Source organism: Falco biarmicus, chromosome 3 (assembly GCF_023638135.1).
Source record: "Falco biarmicus isolate bFalBia1 chromosome 3, bFalBia1.pri, whole genome shotgun sequence".
Classification (NCBI taxonomy): domain Eukaryota; kingdom Metazoa; phylum Chordata; class Aves; order Falconiformes; family Falconidae; genus Falco; species Falco biarmicus.
Window position 1 is genome coordinate 60789012 of NC_079290.1, and position 26566 is coordinate 60815577.

At 42.4% G+C, this 26566-nt stretch overlaps 1 protein-coding gene across 6 annotated transcripts in view; it reads left to right on the forward strand.

Moving 5' to 3' along the window:
• MTCL1 (microtubule crosslinking factor 1) overlaps window positions 1–26566 on the forward strand; it is a 118919-nt gene that overhangs the window by 22235 nt on the left and 70118 nt on the right. For all 6 annotated transcript variants that reach the window (XM_056332287.1, XM_056332288.1, XM_056332283.1 and 3 more), the window contains exon 3: window positions 546–704. In XM_056332287.1, coding sequence (XP_056188262.1) covers window positions 546–704 — 159 coding nt within the window. The remainder of the gene's footprint in view (window positions 1–545; window positions 705–26566) is intronic.

Below are 26566 nucleotides of genomic sequence, written 5' to 3' on the forward strand. Positions count from 1 at the left end.
TTTGCATGATGAATCACCTTTCCAAATGTTTTTGAAGTAATATTTATTCTTGTTAGGCTGGACTCAGAAGACCTAAGATAGCATATATTTCTGTGCTTTCATATCACTCTTGCCTAGCTAGAGTTTTGCTAGGCAGCAAATTTGGGTGGATGAGACTGCTGCATGGATGAGGCTTTGATCGATGACCTGACAACTTTCTAGCACAATTCTTCATCTTTTGTTTCACCAACATGATATGCTGGGACTTTGATGGGCAGGCTTGGTATCTGCTTCTTTCCCTCTGCTGTTCATGACATTGCTGTAGCATAGTGTGGAGAAGGAGCTGGAGACGGGTAATCAAATTTATTTTCATTTTGGATTTCTTTATTAGAAATGAATATTTGTTTTGGTACTTGGAAGCCTTGGAGTCTTTCATCAACAGAGTCATAATTGAATTAAAAATCTCTTGGCTGTCTAGGGCTGTAATACGCTTCCTGCTGTAGGAGACATACTGTAGCTGTTGCTCCTCATGGATCCTCTTCACGCATTTGTGCTCTTCTGACCAGGTAGCCAAAGATGTTTCTGTCAGACTGCACCATGAGCTGGAGAGTGTGGAGGAGAAACGTGTTAAAGCAGAAGATGAAAATGAAATCCTTCGGCAGCAAATTATTGAGGTGGAAGTATCCAAGCAGACACTGCAAAATGAGCTTGACAAGTTAAAAGAGGTAAGCAAAAGCCATGCAGGGCAGTGTTGCTGGGTTAGATGGGTAATTTGACACACAGACGTCTTAGACTGATTTCTACATTAAATCCTTGCTGATATTGCTTGTACAATTGCCCCAAAGGTCTCCTTTGTTGTATGTCCCAAATGCCTTGGTAATATAGAAGCAATAGAGAGGTCAATCAATGAAGCTAGGACTTTTGTCTGAGGCTTCTCACAGGGCTTCTGTCTCATTTTGAACCAGCTCCTTAAAGCCTTTCTTCCTACTGGAGCAAAACTATCTTTGATTTGACTCCAGCTGGCTTTGACTCTCCTTTACACAGACTGTGACTTCCACCTATTTGAGAGTCAAATGAGGTGTGCATGACTTGTCTCTGAGAGGATGGTTCAGATAGGCAAGGTGCCGTTTTGGCTGGTGCTCCGCAGTAGTGACAGTGGGAGCCACCAGCATGAGCAAGGCAGCAGGAATGTGGTCTGTAAGGTATAAATAACGTTGCACTTCAGGTGCAGAACTGCTGTCTGGTGAGAAAGGGGATCACATCACTTGGTGCTGACGCATAGTTGTACTGGGTGAAGCGATGATCCTTGGAAGCAAGTGAGCTGAGGAGCAGAGGACAGCAAATAAAAGCTAGACACTAAGCATGGTTTTTCGGTGGAGGCCACATCCTGGTCTGTAGCGGTATTTCTATTCTGACAGTACAGCAGATTGGCAGCTCACAGCCTCTGCTCTGTTTTAAACCAGATTGAGATAGAGCATTTAAACATAATGAGGTAAGGCATTTATCCTCTGAGCCCTGGTCCGATTTAGAGAGGTGGTACAATTATGTGTTATTTTAATCTTTCAAACATTGCTTGTGAGTCAACTGGCACAAAGCCTGACTTAGTTTTATAAGGACAACCCATATTTAATTTCTCTGTGCATTTGGGTTAGGACGAGTCCAGTGCAAGAGTTTTGGAATATTTTGTATGTAACAGGACACATCATCAGCCAATGTAAATATCAGTGTTGCTTAGACTACATAGCAGCCTGACACAAAAGATAAGGTCTGCATGATGTTTTAGCTATTCTTCTTTCTCAATGTTATTTGTGAATGCTGTGCTTAATGGACATGATACCATGTTACAGGGTCTGCAGTCTAGATTCCATACAAAAATACCGTGTCATCCACAGTGCCAAACGCATTACTTGCTGCTGACTGACATACAGGTGCACTAGATACTGCTTGATGGTCTTTGGGATTAAGCAGTTTGAGAAACTACATTGTGGGTGAGCAGTAGGAAAGAAACCAGTCCAGCAGTGCTGGAGTCTCAAGCTAGCTCTAACCAGGCTAAATTTACCCTCCTGCTTAGATTGCTGCAGCCTAGCCGGGCAGGGAAGCCCCACTAGCTCAACTGGGTCTCTGCAGCACTGCAAGTCGAAGTGAATGTACCCTTACTTTGGAAGCAGGCTTTACCCCATAAGATGCAAAGGCTGGAGGGGACCTAGAGAAAGGGGGAGATGGCCGGTAGAATGATGGGCTGCATTCATGCTGATCTGGAGACACAACAGGGCATAAGATGTAGATAAGATGTAGTAGTAGTAGTGGTAGTAATAGTAGAGATAGTCTGCTTTTTTTTACCAGTAATGGTGGGTTTTCTGGGAGTCAGAATTTCACAAGGTCACAGTAGGTGAGAAGATGGAGGTTTGGGTCCTCGGCAGGTCACACAAGGACAGATGAGCCAAAAGTTGGAGAAACAGGGTCATATGTGTGCTAGATAAGTATGTGTTTGCAGCATTGTTGATATTGCTAAAAAAAAAAAAATATTCTTGCCTTAAGATGTGTTCAAATAACTACCAGAAGCAATGCCTCTTTAGGAACATTTAATGCATACAAAGCTCTAAAAGAATGTATTATAGACATCCAGTGGGAAAACTAGTGCCTTATATATCAGGAGAAAAATGACCCAAAGGCCATGTAGCTTCTTGCCAGTCCACCCTGACTACACATCTTCTCTATCGAAAGGCTGACACTTAGAAGAAGCATCTTTCATATCCAGTCCCAGAGTGTTGCCCAGTTAGAGTGTTGCCCCAAGACTCAGTTAGACAGTATTTGCTCACTGTCACCATATGCTCATTTTCTGTAATATTGTTGCGTATTTTAAACATCTGTGTTTGTGTTTATTGCTTAATCCAGTGCTAACTGCTGCTTTGTCCTGCTGTACAATTCCCTCAGGTACAGTTTCTCACTGCAGCGGATGGCTACCTTCAACATATTTTGCATGCTGAAATATCTTTAGGAATTATACACATCTGTGAAAGCACGCTAAAGCCATCTTTGGTTTTTATCATAATATTTTGAAGAACCCCTTACATTTATGATGTTTAGTGCTGTTATGTATTCTTTCATCCCAGTACCTGTTTCAATCTCCTGTGATACTTTCAACAAGACTCTTTTGGTATGAAATGTGTAGAGGCTCACTCTGTCTAAATAAAATTCTTATTTCCTTCAAAAAAACCTTGCAGTTTTAACTGGGAAATTAATTTTTGCCTCCTCCTGACCATGTAATTTCAAGTTGTGTTAAGTAGATTTGAGATAGGCTTTCCTCTTTTGTCACTAAATAACATTTCTCAGTGTATTTCAGCTTTGCAAATAATAGAAGCAGTTACAACAAGAGGAAAGGTGACAAGAAGTCACCTGCCATGTCCTTCACAGTGCTTTTATCTCCTACCATTGTGTCATAGCTAACGCACTTCCCTCCCTAGTCCCAGATGCTTCTGTATTCCCAAGCATGTCCCATATTCACAACATGCTTTCAGAAGCTTTTGCAAAATCTATCAAAACCACATCTAAGACTCTTGTTTTGTTCTGGTATCTGCCAGGCACTCTCCGTCATCAAAATATTCTGGTTTTCACTGATTGTTTCAGTAAGGAGCTTTCAGATCATTGGTGAATCACTTCCAGGTTTTTAGGGTAATTTTCTATTTTTTTGATTTGATGTGAGCACTATGACATAATTTAGCAAGAAATGAATGAGAATTGTATAACTTTCCCTTTTTTGTTCTGTTTTCCATAAGTGTGCTCCATCCCTCCAGCCTTTTGCAGCTTTTCCTACAGATGTGTTTTGAGCTGAGGTATGGATCAGTAAGGATTTTTAAGCAATACTTGTGGGTTTTATCCAAATCTGATGTCTTCCAGTTAGACACTGATCTTCTCTGAATGTCTTCATCAGCACCATGGCATTCACTTTGCTTAATCATGCCACTCTACTTTCTTTTTTTTCAGTCCTCTTAGCCAAAAGATAATATGGTGCTGCTTTCCTTTCCCATAATGCTTCCTATTTTTTTTTAGATTTTGTTTGTTTACTGCTGTGTAGGTTCATTACTCTGCTACTCCTGCCTGAAATACTTCCACTGATTATTTGGAAGCTACTTCTTTCACTGGGTAATAATGTTTTCTCTTGGAATATTTTTTAACTTTACTGGCTGTAAAAGTTTTTCCATTTCAGCCTTCTCTAACTGCTGTAGCCCTGTGGTTCATTGATTTTTTTTTTTTTTTTTCCACTGTTACATTCACCTACTTTTTCAGTTTCCATTATTCAACTCTCCTCTTTCTCTCTCTGAACTTTTCAACTGGTAAAAAGGCCTCCCTCTGATGCCTTTTTTTGTGGCAGTCTCCATGAAAGTGTCAGAATTTTCCTACTGCTGTGAACACTTCTTTGTAGCATATCCCTACAAAACTGAGATGTGTCTAAGAACTGTTCCTTCTAGGAACTTGCTAGGATTTTCTGTGACTTACCAAAGCTGCTGCTTCCTTATAACTTTAGAAGCAAAGGCAGTGTACCCTCACAGGTTCAATAAGCACACATATCCCTGCCAAGGCTTGATTCCCTTTTTTCTTGTTGTGTAAGTTATTAACATTGCCGTTTGAGTCAATGGGTTTCCAGGGGAAAAAAAATTACTCTATCACTAACAGATTACCTCAGCAACATCCCTGCAACTGTCATTTTCCTCTTTCTAATATCCTAATTCAGCTCATGAGAAATACTGATGTATATTAAAAGTTTAACTTGGTCAACCAACAAACATTCAGAAAACTTTTTCCAAAGTTTTCTTTCTTTGTAATAATGAAAACCCTTACCAATTCTGTCCTGAGCATCTACAAACCAGATCTTTTCTCAAAGGCTTGATAAAAGCAAGTGGATTTTCTGTGAGATCTGAACATCTTCCACTCAACATCTAACCCATCCCAAACATTGTTTCCTTGGAGCCGCCAGGGCATCTTTAGGGAAGGTCTTCCTTATATTTTCTTAGCAAGGTATTTCACAACTAGATGATCTATCTTTAGTGTAAGCTTAAGCAGCTATGAAATCATGCTCAGCAAGTGTTGGGTGCCTTTATTTACAGTTCATTAATTCCCCTGCAAGTAATCCTCTCTCTAAAAACTCTGCACCTGGGGAAGAATAAACCATTTTTGCTACTTATTGTAGAAAGGCTCTGAGATGGCACAGGACCCACTTCTATTCCCTGTGAGGAGAATGAGTTGGTTGCTTGTTCACAGCTGCTAAATGTGTATTTTCTTGCATTCTTTGTCTGGGTTTGGCATTGTCAGCCAGGGAAGAGAAAGGCACGGCCGTGGCAGTGCTGACACTGCTGGGGAAGGGTAGCCCTGCCAGACTGGACAAAAAGAGGGGAGGTTTAGGGATGGGGGGTAGCAGCTGCCGAAAGATTTGATGTGAGCGCTATGAAATAATGTAGCAAGAAATGAATGAGAATTGTATAACTGGGAAGAAAGGGTCATTTACTGCTTGTGGGATGGCCTTACAGAGCAGGTGACAGTCTATATTGCTGCTGAAAGCAGAAGGACCGGAGTGGGAGCAACTGGAGACGTTGCTTTCTTTCTCTCTTGCAAGGCCCTCTGGTGTAGCAGTTGCCTCCCCCTTGACATAGGTTTTCTTGGCCAGCTTCATTTGAAATCATTTGTGCATTGAGTCCTCCAGATTGTTGGGACCATTAGAGGCGTGAGTGCTGTTCTTCAGGCATGTTCACTCGGAAAATCACTTCCAATTGATGGAGGACCATGGCTGCTGCATCTTGTGTTTGCTGGTGTTTTCACAAAGAAAGAGAGAGGCAAAATGGGAAGGCAAGAAATGCTGTTTCCATTAATTTCTGCATGAGAGAAGAGCAGTGCAAATCCACTGGCTGTTAATAATTTCTCCAACACATCTCTCTAGGACACAGACTGAGGTGAAAATCAGTACATACTGTAAATGGGCTTTCCCAGGTCACCTGTGGGCTTTTTAGGGCAGTGGCTTCTCTCAAGGCTCTTTCATTCAAGACTTACTTGCTAATGGGGATGTCATCATGCCTGAGCTTACCCTCTCCTCCTGCCCGGCAGCACCTGATTTTTGAGGCACAGCTCAGTAGCTGCTGCTCTTAACAGTCAAAGTAATTTTCTGTTAAAATATCTGTTCCTTTTAACAGAGTGAAAACCTGCATTCAGGTGCTTGTAAAAATGATAGAAATATACAAGATGAGATTAAATATCTTTCAGGCATATTTAGGGACAAATTTTGCTCTGAAGTGCATGTGCACTAGCTAGAGAGCATTTTGCTGCTAGAAGAATTCAGCTCTGTAAACATAATGTATCAAAATGAAATCTGGAGGCTACATCTTAGAGCTGAGCATGACAGTCCAATTTTCATTGCCTTGAACCTTGTAAGTAGTGCATAACACATGCAACGTGTATAAGTATGATTATTCCAATCTGAAATCACTTTTCCCTCTTTTCTCTCTGAATAAATATATAGATACAGTCGCAAGTAATACACAAACAGTGAAGAAATTATTCTTGGTGAACAGACACTTGTCTGTAGAAAATATTGCCTATGTTTTCATTAGCTAGGGCTTCATACACGTTTATGTATGTTCTGTAATTTCTAAAATGAAATTTATGCATTGATTTGAAGTAGGGATAAACTGTGAAAAGTCTTTGATTTTTGTAATACATGACTTTTCTTGAAGGGAACTTGCTGAGAAACAGGGCAAAGAGAAGACTTGTAAGCTGTAGATTCAAATAATATTAAAAGGGCTAAGCAAGATCACCATGTTGACTCAGTAACCCTGCTTAGAAGTTACTGCTTGTGACAGTTATAAGTAATGAAGTCTTGTGCAATAATCATAGCTAAAACCATTAACTGCATGAAAGTTTTACCACAGCACCATTTTGTCTCCAGTACCCTTTTTTCACTGTGATAAATAATGAATTGGTACCTAAACCACAGTGAATGATTTATACTCATTATGGCATTTCAGGAGCTGTACAGATAAGTGAAGTGGTCTGCTCAGTGTTGATACCAGCAAACAGGGTGGAGGGAAGGCATGGGAATGGGTCTGGCTTGACTCAAAATGTATAGCGGTTAAGAAGCAAACTCGGTAACATAATTGGTTTTTTTCTAAGGATGTATATTATACATCTTCTAATGCGCTGTCCTTATTTCTTTTTAAATTTTTTAAAAATAGATTTAAACAGAAAGAACCCCAACATTTTCAAAATGTTTTGTGCCAGTCTCTTATGCTTATACATGCCCCCCACCCTAAACAATATCTGCATCTGAATTTATGATTTACCAAATGCATTGCCACCAAGCTCCAGCTAATCTGTATTTTCTATGTATTTGCTATTTGTCCACACTTGCTAGCAATCATCTGACACTGCTTCCAAATCCTGTTATAACGTTTGAAGTGAGGGGTTTTGAGAGAAATTAATAGTGACTCTGCTGATCAGATCCAGACTTTTGTATCATGCAAAAACCCCTGCTCTTCTGTTACGCAGCCTGATCAGAGCTCCATATCCCAGGCACGGGCTTCCTCTAGCTCAGCCCCTTCATGGCCGTGCTCCCAAATACTTTGGTGGACCTCAACTGGCCTTTGCGTGTGAAGAAATTATGTTTAAGTGATGGCATTTACAGCAGGAACAATGACCTAACCATAGCTGCATGATTGTCCAGGTACTGGTTAGTTATAAGGAAATATTTTTTGTATAGTAACCGAAATTCCTCTACTCCTTATTTGTTGTCTGTTTTTCTTATTATATATCACAAGTCTTTCAATAACTAAGACTGCTACTCTTTCAATAACAGAGACTGGCATGGAGGTAACGTCCATGAAGCTCAAATTGTGTATCAGTCTCCCCATCCTCCACCCAGTTACTAAAAATAATCCTTCTGTCTGTCACATGGGCTTCAGCAGTGACAGTGCAAACAAACTGTAGCTTCTGTGACATCTATATAAAACTTTCATTGGGAAAATATGGGCTTATTTTTCATTTCTTCCCTTAATCTATCCACAGCATAATTAAAGGTTTTCTTCAGCAAGCCCTAGTGAAAAATTGCTAGCAAATACTTCAAGTGCTGTTGTGAGAGGGAAAATTAAAGCATGCTTCCATATTACAGAATCACACGTTGGTCAGGGTTGGAAGGCACCCCTGGAGATCACCCAGTCCAAGCCCTGCTAAAGCAGGGTCACCTACAGCAGGTTGCACAGGATTGTGTCCAGGCGCGTTTTGAATGTCTCCAGAGAAGGAGACTCCACAGCCTCTCTGGGCAGCCTGTGCCACTGCTCTGTCACCCTCAAGGTAAAGAAGTTCTTCCTCATATTCAGATGGAGCTGCCTGTGCTGCAGTTTGTGCCCGTTGCCCCTTGTCCTGTCGCTGGGCACCGCTGAAAAGAGCCTGGGCCCGTCCTCTTGACACTCACACATGGGATATTTGTGCGCATTGATAAGATCCCCTCTCGGTCTTCCCTCCTCCAGGCTGAACAGGCCCAGCTCTCCCAGCCTTTCCTCACAAGGGAGATGCTCCAGTCCCCTCATCATCCCCGTAGGCCTCTGCTGGGCGCTCCCCAGTGGTTCCCTGTCTCTCCTGAACTGGGGAGCCCAGCACTGGACACAGCGCTCTAGGTGCGGCCTCAGCAGGGCAGAGCAGAGGGGCAGGATCACCTCCCTCCACCTGCCGGCCACATTCCTCCTGATGCCCCCCAGGCCCCCATGGGCCTTCTTGGCCCCCAGGGCACACTGCTGGCCCATGGGCAGCTGTCCCCCAGCACTGCCAGGCCCTTCTCCCAGAGCTGCCCCCCAGCCAGTTAACCCCAAAATCACATTTCACTGGAGTCCTCAATGAAGACAGTACCCTTTGCTTTCCTTGCCAAGGTGTGGGCAAGACTGTTCCAAGGCAAGCAGATTTTCACAGGTTGCTGCTGTTCTGTGAGCAGAAGCTGGGATTTAAAGCTGGGATAGGCACAGGTGAGCATACACTGAAGCTAATTAGGAATATCCCTTGTCTTTATTCTCTCTGGTGAAATTCAGTTCAGCCACTGTGTGGCAACTGTTCACACAGGAAATGTCAAACAGTGTTTGGGGTGGAGATGGGTACCAAGGGCATCTGGTTTCAAAGATGTCTCATGCCCTGCCCTCCCTGCTTTCCTCCCAGGGCTCTGAGGAGCCAGCACAGATCCTAAGAGAATCTGGCTTCGAGCATATCAGGGAGCTCCAGCTGAAGGAGAAAGGGTATATAAACCTAAAAAAAAACCCTTCATTTGGCGCTCAGTGCAAGCTGGCATCACCGGCAAGCTTGGTGCTGTGCAAGGCGCAGCTTTCCTGCCATACTTTGGCTGGCTCACGGTGAGCAGGTGCCAACTGTTTTCATCTCACATCACCAGTAATTTCATCCCAGCATCTGGAGCTCTGGGTGGTGGGTTGGAAAAGGGGAAAAGACAGTCTGTCAGGGTGAGAAGAGGAGCTTTGCAAGATGCATAGTTCCTTACCTGATTTCCCAGAGTGTGCGTGGTTTTGTTCTGGTGATGCTGCATGTAGCAGTACATGTCACATTGGAGTATTGGCAGTCATGGGAATGGCACTGTCCAGAAATGCTTAGGCAGGTGAAAAAAAGTCAGAGCTATTGATTTTTGTCCTTCTTTGAAAGGGTTAATTGATTATTTCTCTTCTCATATTAATTATTTACACTTGCTTCTCTAGCTCTATTTTTAAAAGAACGTAACTCACTGCACAGATAACTTATGAATTATTAATATCACACTACTCAAGCTGTCAGTGGATGAATGAGGGGGAAAGATCTGACTGTCTTGGCAAGTTTTGCATTGCCACATGCTACGGCACTGGGCTTTCCTCCTTCCCTATGCCTGGCACTCTGCTGGTAAGCCTGGCTCCAGCCACCCAATGCCTTGCTGGCTGTCAGGCAGCCCAGCTTGGTGGTGCATCACACATCGCCTGGATCCATCAAGAAGCTTTCTGTTCCCCTGGAATCAAAAAATTGAGTCAGTTGATGCAAGTGGGTCGGGAGAAAGGTTTAAGTGGCAAAGAGGTGGAACTGAGCAGTTGGGAGTCTTGTAGCAGCCTCTAGTCAGCACATTTTGCTGCATTCTGTAGATAACCTGTTTCTTTTGTGCCACAGATGAGGATACTTTCACCGTTTTCACTCTTTTTTTTTTTTTTTTTTTGCTCATTCTTTGCAAACGCAATTCATGCCAAAGCAGTGGCATGTGGAGTACTTCTGCCCCTTCCTCATTCCCATAGGAGTGATTCCCATACCCCACAGATCCCCATGGGTTTTTCCAGCAGTTACATCACATGGGAGCTTTCTGCAAGGCTCTCATGTTTTTTCACCTGTTCCTACGCTCAGCCTGCTGAGAAATGCCTGGGAACAAGATGGTTGCTGTTCTGTGGGAGGAAGCACGGTGAAGGCTTCACTTGATTTGGGTTTGGGTTTGTGCCTTGATGTGAGAAAGCCTGAAGTTTCTTTCAGTACCCACAACGGTGGTTCATTCAGTCTAGAAAAATGACTCCATCCGCCCCTAATGGGTACATTACCTCTGATTTCTGTGTTTCCTTTTCTTTTTACTGTATATTTTGTTGCAAGATGAAAGCTGGAGTGCAAATGAATGTAAACATTGCAAGATATTCTTACCCAAATATGAACATTTAGAGCTATCTTGCTCAAGTGATAGTAGCTGGAGCTGGGGAGGGTAAATTGTGTTGATATTTAGGGACATCAACATAATGTCTACGTGGGCAGAAAGAGCATAATGATCCATCTGAAATTGCCAGATGTATATATTGGTCTATTTAAGGCCTCTTTCTCAGGGATAACTCCAAAACAGTTACAGTCCCATCTTTTCAGCATGCTTTTGCTGCAGTCAGCTGTACTGAGAGAAACTGGGCAGCTGTCCTCACCATCACTGTGTGCAGAGTTCAGAATAAATTCCTGTCCCCAGGTTCAGTGGTGCCAGAACTTTGAAGTGATGAAGGAGTGGCTAAAGTAATTAAATGACATAATCTACAGTTCTAAGGCAAATTTAAATCTGAAAGCGTTTAAGTTGCTTTTCTCTTTAACATTTTTCATCATATGTAATATATTTTTCTATCAAAAAAAATTGAGGATTGTTTGTTCATCTCCCTTTTCAGTTTTCAAGAGTCTGGTCCTTCACAGAATCATAGAATAGCCCTCTGTTCATTTTTGTGGCCCTTCTCTTGACCTGCTCCAACAGGTCCCTGTCTTTACTGTTCTGAGGACTCCAGAGATGGATGCAGGACTCTAGGAGGGGTCTCACCAGAGTGCAGCAGAGGGGCAGAATTACATCCTTGACCTGATGGCCATGCTTATTTTTATGCAGTCCGGGAGATGGTTGGCTTTCTGGGCCACAAGTGCGCTTTGCCAGCTCATGTCCAGCTTTTCATCTACCAGTATCCCCAAGTCCTTCTCCACAGGGCTGCTCTCTATCCCCTCATCCCCCAGCCTATATTGATACCAGGGGTTACCCTGACACAGGCACAGGACCTTGCACCTTGTTGAGCACCATGAGGTTCAAATGAGCCCACTTCTCAAGCTTGTTCAGGTCCCTCTGGATGGCATCTCATTCCTCAGGCATGTCAACTGCACCATTCAGCTTTGTGTCATCTACAAACTTGCTGAGGGTGCACTCAGTCCCACTATGTCATTGATGAAGATATTAAACAGTACTGGTCCCAGTACAGACCCCAGAGGGACACCACTCGTCACTGATCTCCATCTGGACATTGACCACTACTCTCTGGACATGACCATCCACCAGTCCACCCACCAAATCCATATCTCCAATTTAGAGAGAAGGATGTTGTGGGGCATCATGTCAGAGGCCTTACAGAAGTCCAGAGAGTTGTAACTCTTCCCTGATGTCCCTTGTCCACTGATGCAGTCACTCTATCATAGAAAGCCATCAGGCAAGACTTACCCTTTGTGAAGCCATGCTGGCTGTCTCAAATCACCTCCCTGTCCTCCATGTGCCTTAGCATAGATTCTAGGAGGATCTGTTCCTTGATCTTCCCAGGCACAGAGGTGAGGCTGACAGGTCAGTAGTTCCCAGGGTCCTCTTTTCTAAAAGAGTCCTTCTGATTTTCCATTGCCATGATATTGTGTCTTCTATGATGACTTTATTAATTTGTTGATTATTCCCAAACTAGAAGATGTAGTGCATATTCCCACAGGTATCATGAGCTGTGGACAGTTACAGGATAAGGTTCCCATATTAGTCTAGGCAGAGACTGAAATAAAAGTCCTACATATGTGAAATGGTGGAAATCACTTGTGGGATGGAGATTACTGTTGTTCCTTGACCATTATGTATTAAAATTATAGAAGGATAGCTTTTAAAGTCTCCACTGTTCTGGTCAGCTGTCAGGGTATGTGACTATAGTTTCTGGATTACCTTCACAAGGGAAAAGTAAAAGAAATTAAGGTTAGTTTTCTAAATAATAATAATAAAAAAATTGGAATGCCTCTTTGAAATGCTTAGCACACCAGTCTTCACTTTTTGTGTCCTCTGTCTCCTCAGATGGCCAAACATACCAGCTTTCCTCTCTCCCATTTCTACTGGTCCCTCCTTGGTGGTATTCTCGCATTTTTTGTTCCTTCCTGTCTTCTTCATCCTAGCTTTTCCTCTGCTTGTTGCAGATGTGGGTGCTAAGTTCAAGCTCACAATTATCCAGTATATGCAAACCAGCCCTTGAGGTTGGAGATAGCTGTGACGGGCAGGACTTCAGGCGCACCTCGGGACAGCAGTCTCTGGTGCAGGGAGCTGAGATACACCATTTGAAAGTTTCTTTACAGCTGCTGCCGGAAGTTTTTGCTCCCCTAGGTCAGGGCTTCAGGCATTCACAAAAATCTTTAAACAGGAAGTTTTTGCTGTGCTATTTCTGGTTCCACCTGCTCTCAATTTCCCTGGAAATATTGCAAAAACATTCCCTTGTTGGGTTAATTTGTCACTTCCATTCTGGTCCTGACTGTAATAAGTGCAAAGATCAAACAAAATGAAAACCAATATGTCAGTAAGTATTAAAATCAGGGTGGTTTTGATCTTACAGTGTTAATTTCACTCTTGGGTACAATTTTGCATCCGTTTAGTTTTGTTTGAGTGGCTAGTCCATCAGTCCACACAGCCATAGAAAAGACAGTAATTCAGGTAGCACAAAATCAGAGATATTCATTGCTTCTCTTGGCCACAAGTGTTGTAAGAGTAACCATATGTAACAATTTGTGTATTCTTCAGGGGGGGAAATGTAGAAAATAGGGGTTTATGCAGTTCTGACAGGAAGATTAGGCATCAGCACTCCTGCAGCTGCCTTTCATTGAACATGGTTTTGTGCTGTCTGGTTGTTGCTGTCCTTCTGAGCTGGTGTGAATAAGCACTGTGGAGAACTTCGACATTGCTATTTCTTTGCTACAAGATGGCCAGGAGAAAATTTGGCAGTAATTTCCTGAGTCAAAGGGAAGGAAGAGGAGCTTTGTGGTGATGAGCATTGCTGGCATGGCCATTTCACACATGCCTGTCTTCATGGACACTTCCCTTAGAAGCAAGAGTTATGGAAAGGCTGTGGATGTGATACTCCACAAGTATCCACAAGTGGTATTCCACAAGCATCCACAACATAATGTTCCACAGGAAGTACAATACTTTTTCAAAGAATCTGGTATTAACAGAAAGATCTCCATAACATTAGTGCATGATTTTTCATAACGAACACAAACCAAAAGGCAGGGGAAAAAGAAGGCCTTTCTATATGTTATCTTCCATTTCCTAAACCAAGCAGCATGTAATCCTTAGCATATACAGACTGGCAGCACTTTATAGGATTCACTGAGACTGGTTACTAATAAAGGCATTTTCACAACTGAACCTGACAGTTTGTTAACTGGTTTAAAATGTGGGTGTTGATTGGATCCTGGCACCTTTATTCCAGGTCATCAGCCAAGATAATTGAAGGGGATGGGAGCACTAATTAGAATGCAAAGGTTGTCATTCTTATCATATTACAACCTGGTCTTTAAAACTGAAGCCGTCTTTTCATCCCTCTCCTGGTCTGCAACTGGTTTGGTTCCTCACTTGCTCGCTCTGGCTCTTGCTGTGAGGTCCTGCAGTTGAGTTCTACTCAGCAGTTCAGAGAGGAGAAGTGGGAGAATATCAGATTTCCACTTGGGCGATCAGGAGAGGAAACACTTCAGATGAATCGCCCACCACCAAAGGCTCCTTTTACTTCTGTCCCATAAGTGGGAACTGCTGGGTGAGGAGGATGTGGCAGCAACCATTTGGAGACTTGTGATGGGGGATGATGAATAGAAAGTCTTGGAATACTTCTGATTTAGCTTTAATTTTCTTTTCAGGGGCTTCTTGTGTTGCAACTGCTGGTAGCTGACTATACATAATGAAGACATTTCAAAAAAAGCCATTAACAGTAATATTTCTACTCTCCCTCTGAAATTCTTCATAAAGGTTTAAAACCTTAAACTAGATTGGCAGGTTGACATTCACAAGAAGAATTGTTTTTACCTTGTAAAATGGCTAGCATAAAAGAGACTAGGCATCATTAAGGATTTATTGAGTTTCTATTTTCTCCCTTAAAGTACCGACTATTATTTTCATATGAAAGATTTACCATAATGAAATCATTAGTGACTGTGCATTTAGGTTTTGGTTTTCTTTTCTTTGACAGCACTCCTAGCTATTATAACCAGGCAGTCAGAGTGTGCCTCTGTAGCATGAATAGCAGTGACAACTTATCTTTTCCTCTTTGATAGGAGACGGAGAATTTGACCAGAAGTGAGCAGATGTCAGAATGATCATAGCTGCCTGCAGTTCTTTTTTTTTAAGCTCATGGTGTAATAGCTCTTTGGCTTTTTATTTTGTTTTCTTTCTTTAATTGCAGACCTAGGTTTTTTTCATGAGTGACTGTTCATCACAAAGGAAGCCTTGGGGAGAGATGCAATGAAGAAATGCAAAGTGAAACATCACATTACTGCCTGAGCAGGGAAAAATCAGTCCATTTTAAGCTTTTTAGGACTTTAGCATTCAGTTCATGGGAATTTTGAAATATGGGAGAAACTGCTGGCAGTATTTACGAGGGATTGGAGGTAGGGGAATTGATCACTGGAGGTCTCAAAAGTCTGGTTGCTGTCTGCGGTTTTTAAAGAGAAGCTGGCCATGTGGCGAGGGCAAGTCAGGCCTTCCCAGGTAACAGTGACAATCTCTGGGATGCAGACTGCCCAACAAAAATATTTCATTCTGTCTCAAACCATTGATTATTCTTACAGACCTGATGAATTCTTTAGACTAATACATGTGCATCAAAGCACCCATTATTTTGGTTTGACATTCAATAGCGAACAAGTGTGTAAGGTTTGATAAGGTAATTTGATTACAGCCAAATAGAATATTAAGGTTCCAGTATCTTGCAATTGTGGATACTCTAAATAGTTGCCTTCAAAACCTCTGATTATCATCTGGTGAACTGCTTACTACCCACATGATGTGGGATCCAGCAACCAGGCAGTCCCTTTTACCGATCTGTGGTACCATTTTGTCAACTCCAGACTGTCAGTTCAGCATTGTGGCAACAGGTAATGAACTAAAAGCTGGACTAGGTGAGGTTGAGCACACTGCTTTAAACGGGTATTTCTGTTCTTGAAAATGATATGTAAAGCAGTGTCTGGGGCTTGCTGTTTGATCAAGCAGACCTTCAAAGTAAATCTGTTTAGTGTATTTTTTGATTACCGGTCCTGAAACCTCAACATGGGATGAGGGTTGCTCATAAACAACAGTAAAAAAATGCTCTGCTGAACAGGCTGTATTCCTTGGCATGGATCGACTGCTCTCTGCTATGAACAGGAGAGGTAGCCTCTTCTTACAGTAATACATCCGAGGGTACCGGCCAACCCACCAGCTTCTGCCATCAGTAGCAGATGCTAATTCATTTATCTGCTAGGAGGAATAGAAAAGAATACATCTCCTTTCCTTTCTTTGCCAAGCATCATGGGGAACTACATGTACAAATGTTCCTCTGGCAGAACAGTCGCCTGGTCTGCGGTGCAGCTGGCGCCCGGGCAGTTGCACAGTGCTTACCTGCTTACAGATAGATCAGCTGCAGGTTGCTGCCTGCTTCTGCTCTTTGGTGAGTTTGGAGCTCGATAGATGAGGAACACTGGAGCCAAAAGCTCTGAGTGAAAATGCACCTGTGACAGTGAAAGTATGTCTTCATTCTCAGAAGATTTAATAGTTATCTGGGTTTGTGTGTGCCCTCTGTATTTTGTCTCACAATTGTCTGTGGAGTTTTCATGAAAGGGAACCAGGAGGGGGAAGAAGATTATAATGCACAGATTTTTAGAGAGTGGTGGTACAAAGGGTGGGATTGTGGAAACAGAACAGCTCTTTCAGATATAAAACATGATAAATTGCATCAGCGTAATGATGCTCAGCAGAAGCAAGTGAGTAGCAGAAAAGGAATGTAATTTCAATTACGCCATAAATTCACTTTTAGCTGGCACAGACAGCTATCAGAGAGCAGACAGATTTTTCCTTCCTAACTTTAATGAAATACAAGCACTCTGGTTTTAATTTGCAATCGGCATTTCTTCTTTGGTGCAGTAGAGGTTGGAAGACACCTTCCCCCTTTTTTCAGTAGGAAGTTTATTTGCCTGTAAGCATTCATCGTTCGTATTATTCATTCCCTGCTTTTTTACGATGTGAATTTCCTGTGATGATCTCATGATGTTTACAGCATTCCTTGCAATGGTATAAACAGAGATTGATGCCTTGTTTTCATATTTGGGTGTGGTAGGGAACAGCCACATGCAAACTGCTGCTCAGCCACATCCAGTGAGTCCTATCTGATGTCAGCTTGAGACTCATTTCAGGTGAAAGCTAGATCTTATGCTAATGCTGTCAAGCTTGAGGACTGTCTCCACTGAGTTCCAGGGGGATTTAAACAGTAGCAGGAAATGACAAATTAATAAAGAAGAAAGTGTGTGCTGAAAATAAATTTAAACTACTATTGATTACTATTACTGTTACTGCAATGAAAACAGTCATTGAGAAAAAGATCAGGAATGTGCAAGGCTGTTGTGTATGCAAGGTTTTCTAGTAATCTTAAACAGATTTAGCCAATATAACTACTTAAAGTGTGAGTAGCTTTTTCATACTGATAAAAATGAAAAGAAGGTATTCCAAAGTGCTTACAAACATCTAGTATTTGGGGTTATCAAAATATTTTCATTCAGAGACCCTCACTATAATTCATAAAAGTTAATAAATTACATCATGGAATTCTCTCTGAGATTTACCCTGGGCTTACTGATAGGGAATAGTGAGGCATAGGATTATTTAAAACATATACTACTTTTTTGTTTGTTTGTTATTCCTAATTTCTGGAGCAGGAATAGCCATTGGGCTTTGAAGGCCAACTACTGTGCAAGGAATTCTTATCCTTTAAGTGCAACTACAGTAGTTTGTCCAGGGACAGGTTTGAAAGCAGCTTTATATTTTATTTTGTTTTCCAGATTAGAATTGTAATATATGTGTGTAGCTGAAGAGTTTCTGCCCAGTTTGGGTATCCTTTCACTGACAGCACTCCAAATCACAGCTTTTAACAACAGTCTTTAAACCCCCACCATTTCTCCTCAGTGTTTGCTGCAGAAAAAGTGCTGCTGCCTACTTTGCTGCCCCAGTCGAAGTCGAAGTGACTTTTACACTGGCGCAGAAAGCTGCTGAAGGCAGAAGCTGTTACAGAATAACTTGTTGGGTAGACAACGTAAACAAGTTACCAGTCTGTGAAACTCACTGCTACATGATTATCACCGTCGGGCCAGGATTTAGGGAGACTCAAGGGAAACTAGGCATGCATCTGTATGCAGTCAGCAGCCAGACCTGTCATACCAGCGCAAATGTTACCACAAGTTCTAGGAATGAAGACAACACAGGATTTAAGTGCACATCAAATCTGGAGATTCACCTGGGGCCCCAGTAGCTTGAAGGGATTTCCTGCAGAAGCTTCTTCTTTTGGGCACTGCCGTGATCATCCCCAGCTTGCTTCCCAAAGGGATCACGCAGGTGTCTCAGTCTGACACACATAACCTTGCTAAAAACATACTCATTGAAGCTGAGAAGTTTCACAGCCCCGAGTCTCTAACAGGAGGGATTCTATATGAATCAGGCCTAGACTGAAGCTCCAGTTTCATATTCTTCCTTCATCTGAGGTGTTAGAAATCCTCATTCAAATGTTAAAAGTCCATTTCTGTAATGTGTTTTGGCATCTCATTTTTTTTAATTCTCAATACAGCTTCCAGACATGGCTGGCTTTTCTTAGTTGATGCTTATCTTCTTAGGAACTTTAATTAAAAATAGTACAACCTAATAATGCAGTCAGTTGCTTGTGTAATTTTTCTCTGGCAAAATAAATTAAATTTAAGTAGGCTGTGTCATCTTGCTGCTTACTGATGGATTTCATTTTTTCAAATGGAAACTGCTAGATGAACATCTAATCAGTGATTCAACTAAACTAAGGTCTTTATTTTTAACTTTTTTTCTTGATGGCAAATGAAGGAAAGATAAGGTTGCAGAATTTCTAGGAAGTCTGAGAGTCCAGTTTTTAGTTGGTGCATGGCTTTAACAAGGCTCTTTAGCAAGGTTTAGACTATCATAGTGGATGTATAAGCGTAATCCTGACTGTAATAAAATAGGATTTAGTGCTGCTCTGTACCTTCCCAGCAGAGATGGAGTAAACAGGATTTGTGTGGGTAGGTATCTGAGAGGAACAGCTGCATGACAGATCTCTAGTCACTTGTGGAGCCTGTGGGCTGCAGCGTCATGGGGGGATTTGGGCCCTGGGTTCATGCAGGGGAAGAGCTGCCATGCAGTGCCAGGCTCAGGCCAGCCTCCTTCTCCAGCACATGAAGGGATGGACTTGGTGCAGCAGAACTCAGCGTGGCCCAGTGGGCACCGCTTTTGTGGTGGGATTGGAGAAGCTGAATCTAGCAAGGGGGTCAAGCTCCACACAGAGATATATGTAGTCCTTTTCCTTGATCACTGAATCGTGTCAAAAAGTGTACTCCAAGTTTTTAAATCCTTTGGACAGGGGTTATGTAAAATCTCTTGGTCCCCTCTTTACATTTGTCAGATCTAATGTAGGAGAAACAGAAGCAGTATTACCAAGGCATAGGAGTTGTTCTTACACAGGTGGGAAGCGGAAGGAAGGAATTAGACAGACCAAGTGCTGGATGTACAGGTTGGTGGCACTGCTGAGGAAGTGAGAAGAGGACAAGAACTAATCCCATGTTACCTCAGCACTGCTTGGAATATTCAGCCTAGAAGATTTTAGGGGTTTATTACATCTTTATTAATTATTATGCTCAATTTCACAGTGTCCTGAATCTCTTGGGAAGGGGCCAGTGGTGGTTTTCCATATCTCCTGTAGGCTAGAACTGATGGGTAGGTAGGATTAAAAGATCACAGAATCACAGAATGGTTGGGGTTGGAAGGGAGCTCTGGAGATCATCTAGTCCAACCCGTCTGCTAAAGCATGTATGAGTTCCATAAATAAAGCAGCGCTTAACTGCTTCTCACAAACTGCTGGTCTCCAGGCAGACCTTCACAGCAAACTTGCCTTGCCTAACTTATTCCTCTCCTCTCCTCAGAATATGTAACTATCAGCTGGTCTCTTAGATCACCTGTCATTTTAAATGTGCATGGTTAATTTAAATACTCGTGTCTTTTACTACAGTTTTAATGCGTGCTGCATTGTCAAAGAAGTTATGCCTTTGAAACATGGGTTCCCTCTATGGTTGTTTCGTTTTTGAATGTACACTTCTCTCATCCTGCTGGTGTGCAGCAGATGTGAGTGACCTACTTGTCCTCACTGTGTGGACACATGCTCCTGCTCCCACTGGGTGCTGGAGTCGCTTGCCCAGGCTCACAGGGATGGTGCCTGCATGAGACCATGTGCCTCATGGGTTGGTGCTGGCAGGGCCAGGGCTGCAGCGTGGTAAGTCCCTGGGAACACGGAGTCAGCCTGTGGCTCAAAGCCACCCCTGGAGCTGGAGCCGAACCTGAACTGTGTGACAGCCCTGGGAAGCAACCATGCACCCCTCCCTGCAAAGGCAGTATCCAATGTGTCCTCCTGATGCTGCCCTCCCTGAAGGGTTGCTCCATTAGGAGAGGGTTGCCCAAAGGCAGCACTGAGCTCCTTCCCTCACGCTGCACCTATCACACAGGAAAATGGAGCAGCATTACGGTTTGCACCCATAAGGGCCCCAAGACCAGACAGGAACCACTTTTCTCTATACTAGCTGGGAACATGGAAACAAGGACAGTCCTGAAATGAGTTTTACAGCCCTCTTTGTGGGTAGGATTGATTTAGAAGTCCTTGCACATGTGATAGAGTAGGCAATGGCATGGAGGATCTGGGAGTTGAAGGCTACCTGAGAAGGAAGTATGTAGTTCCTATCACCCCCCACCTTTGAATGAAGTCAGACAAAGGGAGATTAATCACTGACTTGCGAAGAACCTTATTCATCAGGTTAGGGTGAGAGATGATTTTCTTCTTCTTCAGGAATGTGATACGTTTCATTTGTACTTCTGACTCATGTTCTTTTTGTTCGGGGGAATTCATGTGGTAGATGGAAAAGGTGATATGGGAAGATCTTTAGCAAAAAGTTGAAAAAGGCAGAAAACCTGAAGGTCTGAACTTCCTTGGAGGCTATTCCTTTAAGCCAATATTCAAGGAATGGAATAGCAGGGAATTACTGATATCAGACCCAGGGCTCTTTAGACCCACTGCACTGGCTCTAGCTCTGTGTAGAGAAATTATGCATTATCTTCTCTAGGTGAATACTGAGATGTGTATTAGAGGTACACAGAAGCTCCAGTGAAAACTGTCTGGAGCTGTTAACAAAGTTCACTTTCTGGTATGCCCATCCCTTAGACCTTTGCAAACACACAGAGTATTATTCATCTGAGGATGCAGAGATGTGTATTCCAGCAGATCTGTTATAGCATGCAGTGGATGCTAAACAAGAAATTCTTGAACAACTGGAGGTGGGAGGTCTTCAGTATTTTCCATCGTAAATGTTAATGTATGTAGCAGACAGAAGGAGTATTATATAAAAAGTTAACGCTTTCAGATTTTTCTGGTGCTGACCTATGGCAAGGAGGCCAGTATTTGCATGATTTCCATGGTATTTTGAAAGCAAAGAATAAAGAGATTTCAACTTGATGCTATTTGTTTTTATGAAACTATGATTTAAAGTGAAAACTTGTTTAAAAGTAGAAAGGTATGAAATCAAGGTCTGGAAAATTAGAAATAATTTTTATAATAAATAAAATGTCTAGATAGAGATAGGTAAGCCAAAATTTTTCTGGAATACTTTTTATATCAGAGAGACCATTATAAAATGCTAGGTTTCGCTACCTTGATTGCACAGGTGTTATTATCACTTTATGTAGTCCCAAAATATCCCAAATACTTCACAGAAAAGGCAGAAGACAGGTCTTCTGTCATAAAGACTCTACAGTTGGTAAGTGAGGCTCACATTAACTGGTTTAACAGCTGACAAATAATGTTTTAAACCATTGGATGTAGTTAAACTGAAATTTTAGCAATGATAATCCCTCTAATGTTTTCCGGAGACATGCAGTGGAGCATAAATATAATCTAAAAGAAGATTCATACTTATGGGTACGCACTGAAAGAGATTGTGATAAAGTCTTACTCAAAGCTCCTGCATAGACTCAGGCTGTGGGCAGCTCTCCTATGTATGTGTGAGTCAGGGGAGTATATTGCCAACTGTGAAAAGGCGAACAGTGTTTGGAGTCTCCGTCTTCCAATTTTCTCCTGTAATGTGGCTGCAGCGTTGTTCTCCCTCACAGACTCTTTCTTAATTTAGTGATGATACAGTACTTCTGTAAACCAAGAAATTTCATGCTGACCTACTGCACAATAGCAATGAGATCTAAGGAACACCTGGTTTCTGTCTTTGATTCGGTTGCTTTTTACATTCTTGTAGGGGTTGTTCCAGCCGTTTTCCAGAAAGTTGTGCCTATATCAAATGTGTCAAGATCGGTAGCTGCGGTTTAGATAACTTGCTGTGCTGTTTCCAAAATTCCTGTCTAACTCAAGGAGGCCCTTGTCCCAGAAGAGCAGACACAAACAAATCCAAGTCAGAAGCACGTACAGTGTTTGTGAAAGCAGAAGGTGCGGTTCACTTCGGCCAGCTGAGTAATACAGCATGGAGGGTCGAAGTGCTGCCCTTCCTTAAGTGCCATGAGACATCACAGTGGCTTGGAGGAAAAGCCCCACTATATGCTCCGGACTGGCATAGACTGTCACGTGCCTCCAGAAGTCTCTCAGCTACTTGAGGGTTTACCAAGGTGTGGTTGTATCTTGGTATGCCAAGTCTGTTACTTGAAGTCTGCTTCTCTGGACCCTTGATGCTTTGTATTTTTTATGTGGATACAGTGCTTAAAAATGAGAGCGGTCTGAAGTTGTCACTGAGTGTGGTCTCAAGTTGTTACTGCAGTTCTGCGTATGGCCAGTGAAGTGTACTCCTGCCACATTGCTCTTGAGGGGTGTATGAGCTGCCAGTCTTAGGGCACGTCTTCACAGCAGGGATGCCTCTGAGGAGTGGTCAGGGGTAAGTCACCATTACCTAGTCACTGTACACAGAGGTAAAGAAAGCTCCTAAGGTTACGTCTCCATTCACACTGGATGCTCTGTATTGAAAGCTTAAATTCAGGCCAGAATGGGTAGTCCTTGTGATTCCTCATGTTCTGACCATATTGGTGACTTAGAGGGATTCAGTTAGTCCTTTGAAGCTGTGTATCTCCTTAACCCACTGGAACAATTCCTGATTCACTGTCCCTCTGTAAGCCAGCATTCATAACTTGAGGTAATCTCAGGAGATTGTGTTGGGTTCCTGTCCAAAAAAATTAGAAACTTCAGAATGGTATTTCCAGTTTTGGAAACAGGCATGTGATTCCCATTCATCATATGCAATAGTGGCTTCAATCCTTTTTGTTGAGTTAATTTTCATTCCTGGAAATTTATATGATGAGATCTTTTGCTCACTGTGAGCACAGAACAGGTGAGCCTGACTACAGCCCATCACTGACAAAATAAGATGCTTAAGTAAAATCGAAGACAGCTAGTAAAGACTGTAATAGATAAGTAAAAGTCTCACTGTCTTATTCAGCCCCATAAATAAAATATGCAGATGTAGGGCATGTAGAACAGAGCCATAGTACACTTCACAACTTGACTTTGTGGACACATCCATGGAAATATATAAGCAATGCCAAGTAGAAGAAGAAAATAAATGTAAAGCTGTCTAGTCACACCATCTCTCTTCCTAAACTTATTTTACTGCCCACTTTAAGCAGGTGGATCTGCAAAATATGGTATTTCATCTTCTTAAAGTGACAAACTGCCAACTGGATAGGGTTCACACCATGCCCAAAACTGCTTTCTCCTACATCCCATAATAAGCCCTATGCCCCTTTAGACAGTAACCCCCATATTTTGCATGGCAGTCCAGGAAGAAAGTTTCTTCCCCTCAGCTCTTCATGGGTTTCACTCCAGGGACAACAGCTTAATCTTCTCCATTAATGGGGCACTTGTGTTCTGATTTCACTGATTAGGTTACTTGGGTTCCTCCCCCTATTGTCTTTACTCTGATCCTCTCCAGGTCTTTATTTATGCTTATTGTGATAAAGCCTTTAGTCAGATAACCTTACACTCACTTTTTGTTCTTTAATTTTTTTCCATGTCTTGATGTCTAGCTTTTTTATAACAGTAGCTTCGGTATTCCTGGGTCAGTCACTCTCAGGCCAACTGAAATTAGCAATCTGGCAGTGGATGCCGGTGTGTAACTAGGCTGCCTTGAGTCCTTCTCTCTCCCAGTTTACAGTGCCATCAGTATCACTTGGGCTCACCATTGAATGAAAAAAAAAATAAAAATTAAATTGTCACGTTGTTTAACGTTTCCAGAAGGAACAACTTGGAATAGAGCTGCTGAGACATACTCTGGGTTACTTTGGAGGTTTTAGGCCTTTATCCTCTTCTGCTAGATTCTAAAACCAGAAATATATGTCCTGTCATTTGATGAACACATGCCCCTGGAGTACCTGTTTTTCTTAGAGGAGCAGGAAAATCTGCCCTATTAGTTCGCTCTCAAAACTCCTCCTTTTGGAAAAAGCGTAGCACTGTGCTCTGATTATTCCAGCATTACTGCTGCGTAAGTAGCGTGTTTGTAGCTTCCAGTATTGCAGCTGTTCACGCCTTCAGCTGCATTTTCAGTACTTAGAGAGACAATAATGAGGAAGAAATATCTGTGTAGGAAGTGCATTTTTCCAGATCTGTTCAGACTTAGTATTCAGTTGGAGTAATGAGGAACAGATGAATGCTAACAACATGTTTTTTGAAGTCCCTTTTTAGTGAGACAGCTTTGCAGTGGTCCACAATGCCTTTAGGGTGACACCACCAGATAAGCAAGTTACTTAAGTTTTAAACGCTATCAGAAGAGAAGTTTGTGCCACTTTGGTTGCTCTTAGCAATTTCTGTTTGGGTGTTGCTTGATCAAAGAAAAATTGTGATTACTGTTGACTTTATGCAGTACTTTAGCACACTGTTTAACACTATAAAAACCAGGGGTGACCAGCTTCTTCCTCTTAATACAGGGGTCTGGTCAAGCTTCCTGGTATGTGGGATTACACTCATTAAACATAGGTTATTACAAGTGATGTCACTCTTGTACCACCTGGATTTGTACATTTTGATATTATTTAGTGGTGCTGTTGATCCCTGACTGCTGGTTTGCATCCCAAAGATGTTAGGTTAGTCCTAGTTCAAGGCCTGTTATGCCTCTTTTCATTGCATGTCACAAGCATCTCAAAGGCTGATGCAGAAGGCATCAGGCTGAAGAAAGAGGGGCCCCATGTAGTTATGACCTGTACGTTCTTGCGAGACCTTCATGGCAGCAGGACGTGCCAGTCACTTCTCCATAAATCTCTCCTTTTACTCCGTAAGTATGGCAAACTGAATGTCAGCTTAAGCATCAGAAAATGCCGCTGCTGACAGAACTCCTTAGCGAAGTGTTCATTTGGGGTAAATGCTTGCCTCACCAAAGTCCAAATGCGAGTCCAAATGCAGCATTCTTCATTTACTACCTGGCATAAAACCATGCACAAAGAAATACAGGCTCAGCTGAGATTAAAATTAATATCGGACGGTGGTTGGAGAGATACTATCAAGTTCTACCTTCCCATCCACAGAAACAGCCTTCCCTGACTTCACTTCTGAGGTCTGAGTTGGCCCATGCTGGCTGATTTGAGACAACTGATCAAAGGGAGTGTGGATCCAAAAAGGATCGCTCACTTAGACCTCATTTTACAATTCAGTATACTCTGGTTTTCTTACATTTTAGAATATTCTTTTAGAACAGGGGTCCTCAAACCTTTTAACCAGGGGGCCGGCACATGGATGAAGTGGCAGGCAGCCATCTGCGGCTGCTTGGTTTCCCCCCCAACCCCCGGCGGGGGGGGGCGGGGTTGTCTGTAAATACCGGGGGCCGGATTGAGGACCCTGGGGGGCTGTATCTGGCCCGTGGGCCGTTGTTTGAGGACCCCTGGTTTAGAATATTCTTGTCTGCTGGGAGTACCTAGGCATTGCCTAGCTGCTCAGATCTAGGATTGAAAACAGGCAAAAAACCTAAAAAATCTGACGGGAAATCCTGAAAGGGCCACAAAACCTCATATTTGAGGTCTGAAACTAGTCTATAGCCAGTAAGAATAAGGAGGAGACTTCCTGGCTGGGCAGACTATCCCTATTAACTTACCATCAGGCTTCTTACCCGGTTCTCCAAAGCAACTGGTGGTGTCTGCAGCAGAGACATGATACCGGAAAGATGGATGGACAATTTGATTAGTCTCTGTATCCTCTTCTTATATTTCTGCTAAAATGGTGATCACATTTACAGGCATTCAAGGACAGTCTGCTGTCCTGAAATGGACGCATTTGTCTGAGAGACATAAATTGGGTAAGGCAGACCAGGAGGAGTCCATACCAGTTTATGTGTTTATGATAAGCTTTTGCTGACAGTGAGACTTGCCTTTGGTTTTTTTCTGATTTGTATTCAGTGTCTATTTTCATTTGTGATGGAAGAATGATCCCATATGAAGAATTCAGTATCGGTCACTCATTTCACAGCTGTGGCCATGGTTTTCTTTCTTAATAATGAGTTTAATTATCACCAGTGAGTCTTGTTTGTGGTGGGAGTTCATAGCTTGAATAGCTTGCACCTTTTCTGTCTCATGGGTATGGTACTTTTTTTTTTTCCATTTGCTAAGATAGCTTACAGTTATCTTTATTGCTTTTTTAAAAAAAAGTCTGACAAGTACTAGCATTAAAATTAGATTACATTACTTGAAAATAATAAGGTCATCAGCAAAAAAACTGTTTGGGGAAAAGGAAATGTCGGAATAAATAGTCAGTTTTCACAAAGAAGACAGACAGATGGTTTG